Source organism: Astyanax mexicanus, chromosome 14 (assembly GCF_023375975.1).
Source record: "Astyanax mexicanus isolate ESR-SI-001 chromosome 14, AstMex3_surface, whole genome shotgun sequence".
NCBI lineage: Eukaryota > Metazoa > Chordata > Actinopteri > Characiformes > Acestrorhamphidae > Astyanax > Astyanax mexicanus.
Window position 1 is genome coordinate 23,638,220 of NC_064421.1, and position 6,640 is coordinate 23,644,859.

General features: G+C 37.3%; 1 protein-coding gene across 1 annotated transcript in view; it reads right to left on the bottom strand.

Moving 5' to 3' along the window:
• The window catches only part of stard9 (StAR-related lipid transfer (START) domain containing 9), a 54,053-nt gene extending 48,131 nt beyond the window's left edge, over window positions 1–5,922 (bottom strand). The window contains exon 1 of the mRNA XM_022672918.2: window positions 5,656–5,922. Coding sequence (XP_022528639.2) covers window positions 5,656–5,702 — 47 coding nt within the window. The 5' untranslated portion in view covers window positions 5,703–5,922. The remainder of the gene's footprint in view (window positions 1–5,655) is intronic.
• Between the last annotated feature and the right edge of the window lie 718 nt (window positions 5,923–6,640).

Below are 6,640 nucleotides of genomic sequence, written 5' to 3' on the forward strand. Positions count from 1 at the left end.
TCATGCTTCAAAGCAGCTGATACTAGTATTTTGGCTTTTTTGTGTACTTCTATTCATCATCATACAGTGTCCGAAATGGCATACTAAATAATACCTCCTTTTTTATTCAATTATTATTTCATAATAAAACAATAAAGAAATAAGGATTGCTAAATATTGTATTGCCACAATTATAAGTAACTTACAGTCTGATTATTAGGGAATGTATGCTCCAATAGACCAGACATGTTTACAGTGATGTGTATTTACTTGTGTAAATACTACTTAGACATTAATGTCTGTTTTTTTTTTTTAGAAGACAGTAAATCTATTATGCTATACAAGAGTATAGTTATACTCTTATAACTATGTTATATCCAAGTTTAATTTCAACAGTGGTATCCTATGAAAATATATTATGAAATATTTGCAGAAATATGAGGGGTGTATTTGTACCTTTTTTGCATACTGTAATTAATAATAATGAAATTACTTCAACCATACAGCACAGTATAGTAGACATTTTTGTTATAGTGTCAAATGGTGGCACTCTCTTTAACTCAAATATGTCAAATATGCCAGCTTAAGGTAGAGTGTGACATGACTCAAGAGGAACTTTAATGACTGCAGGAATGAGTCCAGTAACTAGAAGTTAATAATATTGGACATGTACACTACATAAGGAAAACATGTCTTCCCAGTCAGGGTTTCCTTAAAATAAATGAAAAAATAAAAGGTTTTCTCCAGCATTCATCTTTGCTGATCTTATCCAGACACAGAATCACGTCAAAACAGTGAGAGACTCTTGGAGAGTGTTCTCCATCTGCAGCTCTGCAACTCCACACTCAGAGTAGGTCAAATAAAAACCAAAACACATCAGCCATCGACTCCATAAGCTGCACAGCTGAGGGAAAAGTAGACACGCTCAAGTGTGTGTGTGCACTGTATGGTTCTGTTTGTGTGTTAAAAAAAAGTTGAGCAGAGGCAGCTGTGTGTGCGCTCCAGCTGCTGGGATCAGATAAAACTGATGCAAGAGAGTGAAATCTGAGGCTGGTTCTGAGCTGTGTGAATCTGAACCCCGAGCAGCATTAAAATTTGTTACTGAGGCTTTTGGTCAGCAGAAGGGTCACTGTGGGAATGGGGTGCACTGGGTAATGCTGTCCAGGGACATGAAGCAGTGGGACAAACAATTAAAGGGCTGATATCCTACATTTGTGCAACTGAAAATGTACTTTGACCAAAAACAGTCATGGTAAAGACTGCTTCTCTAATCATCTGCCCATATTTTACCTCTAAAATACTCCATATAACTCCACATTGAATGGGAAGATAAACAGCTATTGGCTGAAAACTGTTTTTTTCTAACATCACAAAAATTAATTTCATCGAGCTGTTTTTGTAGCTCAATTTTCAATGTGGAGTGAATGATCTGTTTTCAAATGAAAGAAAACTCTTATTTTTTATTTCCACTAAATAGTTAATTTAAGGGTCTATTAAGAAACAATATAGATTTTTTATTGGTGTTATTAGTGCCAATTCATTAATAAAAAGAAACTATAAAAACATCTGATGACTAACTATCTACCTTTTTGGATGTAAAAGTGGGTTAGTGCTCATATATTTTAAACAATATTCTGTGGTCAGTGGTGAAATTGTCTCTTTATGATCAAGCATCAAAAAGAAGATCCATGGGGCTCAGAGTGGTTCAGCAGTCTAAGCGCTGCCACTATGATCTGGAGATCGCCAGTTCGAATCCTGTTTTTTAGCTTGCCATCGGTTATCGGAGCCCCGAGAGAGCACAATTGGCCATGCTCTCTCCCCTACATCACTCCAAAGGGTGATGTCCGCAGCACAAGGCGTCTGTAAGCTGATGTATCGAAACTGAGTCGCTGCGCTTTCCTCCGTAAATTGGGGAGAAAATGTGACAAATTTAAAATAAAAAAGTATTTAAAAAAAGTTTCATAATTAAAGTGAATTTTAAAAAAATAATTGAGAAAAGCTATTATTTATACAATATCATAGCAGCTACATGGATCATGTATTTATTTCCCAGGTCTCTGTCCTTTCTATAAACAATATATGCACTTCAACATAAAATATGTATTTATTTTTTATCAATCTTGGGGAGCGTTGGGTTACTTTAAACAGGAAGTCATGCATGGTGGCCAAATGTTCAAATGTAACTCCCATGTGCAATTTCTCACATGGGAGAAATTGCAATTTTGGCTGTACAGCACCACAGCATGCTTTATTTCTGCCAAGGCCATTCCTAAAACCCCAGCAGCTTGCCCTCTCTCCTCAGACATTGCTGTCCAGGAAAAAAAAGAATGAAGACTGGAAACAGGGTCAGCGAGGGGAAATATGTTTTGAGAACAGTTTAGGTTACAAACTTGGATTAGTGTGCTTTGGTTGTGAAGTGCCTCTCTAAGCACTCCCTAGTTAAAGCACACTGCTAGTAAAAGCGGCAGAAGAGTTATTTTGCTAGTGAATAACACAACAGTAAGTGCTGTGACTGATTCTTACTTAGACAATGAAAGGAAGGAAAGAGGACAAGCAATGTCAGGACCTGTTTCATCTGCATACTCATATAAAACAATGCTCATAACCATGACATCTCTATTCATACAACAGGAACGGCTAGGAGACGTTCCTTTGTTATGCACGCTTTACTGGGCTGTTTAAATGTTTAGACCGGAAACAGGGAGATGCTGGGCTGGACAGGGCCTGGCCAGGCACATGTTATTTGTGTCTTGATCTGTTTTCTTTACCTCCTGTACACCACCATCCCATGTAGAACCCCTACATGCTGTTGTAATTTGGCTCAGGCTGGAGGGTGGGGCAGTGAGTTCTCATGGGGCGCACTACTACCAGAGTGCTGTTTGGCTACCCCAAGTCTGGCTTTTATTGGCACTGTTGGAGAGCTAAGGAAAAACACATTTTTCCATAAGTTATGTAGCACAGAATTCCTCAATGAAAACAAGATGTCTAGGCAAAAAAAAAAAAAAAACTCAACAGTTATAAGTTGAGCTTTAACCTTTAGTCATCTTTAATACCGTGCGGACATCGTGATAATACCATGAGAATGTTTTAAAAGCAAAAGAGCTGAAGTGTGTTACTGAGCAACTTCACAGCACTCTCTTACAGCTGCATTAGAACACTGGATGTGCTTTCAATTAAAGGCAAACTTAAAACTTGCCCATTAAAACATTTTTTTTCTGATTCCAGAAATTAATGAAATTAACTGATTTGTCATTTTACCATCTTAACAAGTTAACATAAAATACTATTAAAAAGTACACCAAATGTAACTTCATACGGTACAAGGGAATTTTAACAGACCCTAATGTTTTAGATTAATATTTAATGCTATAAACCTTTTTTTTTGTTTAGTAATTTATTTTTAATTTAACTGAGTTTAATTTAACTGAATTTATGAAATAGAGTGCATTAATAACAAGGTTGTACCAAATATTTTGAAACTGTAATTATTTGGTTTAACATGCTTTTTGTTTTTGACCTATAACAATGACATTCCTCCAAGACTGATAAAAAATAAATACATCATTTATGTTGAAGTGCATATATTGTTTATAGAAAGGACCCAGACCGAATAATGCCGTTGTTGATGACAGGATCAAATTGCAACCATTTAGGATAGAAAAGTCGCTTAAAATTGTCAGTGTTCAAAAAATATTTTTAAACTGTAGTTGTGTGTGTTTTCTTCGAAAAAGACATCCCTACTAAATATTACTTAATTGATAACATTTTCTACCTTCCTAATTGAATTTAATGTAGGAGCTCTGTACACAAAGTTTTATTCAGCTTAGAAAGCTAGCAAAATATTTTGGTTTCTAAATAAAACTAAAAGCTACATTAGGACGTTTGTTTGTTTTTAGGCTGAACTGAACTGTTTTTTTGTATGTTACAAACGTACAGGTTGAACTGTGCTATAGGCGTGGATGATGGGATGTGTATTTTGGTACACAGACACATCACAACATGCAAATCAGTCAATCTCACCACTCTCAGAGGCACACTGCTGCTGCTGCAGCTCAGCCAAACAGCTCTCCTTCCTGCCCCACCTCTAAACCCATACATCACCCAGTGCCCCTCCTAAACTACCTTTCCCATTTTTTTTTTGTTTAGCATTTTTCAAATTTGAGCTGAGGGTGAAGTCAGCTAAAGTCACACAGCAAATTTCTGAAGTTAGGGTTAAAAAATGTGTGAAAGTATTGAATTGTCTGAATTTATTCTCCAATTTATGCTACAAGTTGAGTTCAGGGTAACTCTTTGGCGATGTGGTATTTCAGAGTTTATTCCAAGGTGTTGAGGAGCGTGACTGAACTCTCTTGGAGTTGATTCACCTTTATTGCTAGTGCTTTGTGCCACGGCGACACTTCACTTGAACTCAGCAGGTGAGAGTGCCATTGTACTTTTGCACACTTCATGTATTAAATTAATATATTATACACATTACTTCTAATTATGTGTGTATTAACAAATTTCTAGTTATATCAACAGGTGTTGAACGTGCGTTGTTTACTTTGTAGTAAGTGCACAGCAAAAATGGAAATTTCAGAGTTAAACAGCTGAGAGTTGACTATATAGCCCTTTTAAATATATTATTACTGTATTGGAGGATCATTTTAATGCTGAAAAAACAATGTACTTGTTAACTGGAAAAAAGAAGGGAACTGTGGCTTTTGAGAAATTTTAAATACATTTTGAGTATTTTAGTTCCATTTATATTGTTTATGGAACTATTTAAAAAGAAAGCCTTGTTAAAGTTGTTGGTGTATCTCTTTTTAAGGTCTATTGTTTACATTCTTCAGCATTTTTTCTGTAAATGAAGTCTGATTTCTTCATATACAGTGTAATTTTTGTGGGACAAAGTAAACCCAGTACCAATCAAACCTTAATCCTTAGTGTTTTATATTGTATGCGCTCCTAAAAGTAGAGTAAGTCACAAACCTATATAATAGCCCAGATATAAAATAAAAATACCGTGATATATGGTGAAAGCGTCAGAATCTTGAAAAATACCATGATATATATGTTTGGCCATACCGCCCAGCACTAATTTAACTCCTGAACAGAGTTAAAAGACCAACTGCCAGAAAAAGTTATTTCAATTCTGTCATAGAGTGTATTCGATGGTCACGCATACTAGTTACACTTAATATGAGTTTATATTAAATCTTTGGTAGTTTTTTTTTTTAACAGAATTTGCTGTGCAGGGGATTTAATGGCCCTTTAAATAAATAGCCAGTACTGAAGTTTACTCTAACGCCTTACAACCAAGGCTGCGTCCCAAACCGCTTACAAAGAAAATAACGAGGTTAACTAGCTAAACGCAGCTAGAACACTAACTAGCTACTAAATGTAGTAGCTGAAATGTATCGTTACAGCAAACGCGTGTGTAGTGTTGTTCGTCTTTGTCTATAATTAATGTTTATAGTTAGTAGGGCAGTGTGCGGTTATATGTACACACCCGAGTCGCGGGTTGTGGAGCTGGGGCTGTCAGTTGAGGAGGTTCAATTCCCAAACATAGCAACAACAACAAAACCAACAACTCACTTCAAAAGCCTTAAAAATACCAAATAGACCCGAACCTTTAACACAGAATTAATGGCCGGTTATAGGAGGACTAGCAGACTCGCAGCGGGCAGCTCTTACCTGGAGTTCAGGGGCCGAACCCGAATCGCCACTTTCACGTTTGCCATTCGCCCGAAACCGCACGGGGGGAACCGCTGGAGAGAACTGTGAGGTCAGGGTCCACACAGCGCGCTCACGCTCCATCTCGTGATCTCTTCATCCCGGTAAAACGGGCGGAATCGACGGTGACAAGCCCTAAAGACCCTGCCTGCCTGCCATTCATCCCCGCGTGGAGCGAACGCAGAGAACACGCGCGCGACTGAGCTGCTGCTGAAACTTCCTGCGGTCTCGAGCTCAGAGCAGCAGCAGCAGCAGACAGACCGAAGAGGAGGAGCTGCAGCACTCAGAGCTGGTCTCTCTTCCTCTTAGAAAACTAATATCAGCTTTATTCTTTCTCAACAAAAAGAGAGTGAGATTAAAATATCTCTTCTGTTTGTATTGCAGGACCATATTAATACAATTCAATGGCACAAAGTCATGTAAATACACCCCACAGTACACACACTGTAAAATGGGCAATATCCCACATTTTCCTGTATTTTATCTCCCTCTACTGTCTGTTTATAACACAACACTGGATAAAACACAAGAGAGCACTTCAGTTTCTGAATCAGTTTCTCTGATTTTGCTATTTATAGATATGTTTGAGTAAAATGAACATTGTTGTTTTATTCTAAATCATATTGTCATTTAGAGCATTTATTTGCAGAAATAACAAAAAAAAAGATGCAGAGCTTTCAGATCTCAACTTTGTTTTATGGCTTGTGATCATCAACTAGAACTCTTCATCTGATGTGTATTTGTTCTGGCCCAATATGAAAAAGTCATTCAAAACCACACTAAACTGTGGTCCTCCGGTAATTTTAGCCCTGTCCGAAGGCACATCTCTACGTTTCATCCCCTCACGTTTAGTAAATAAAATAAAATAGCCATTTGTTCACTGCCATGCACCGTAATTACACTTCATTACATATCCATGGAGATCCATGTAAACACAACAGCGAGT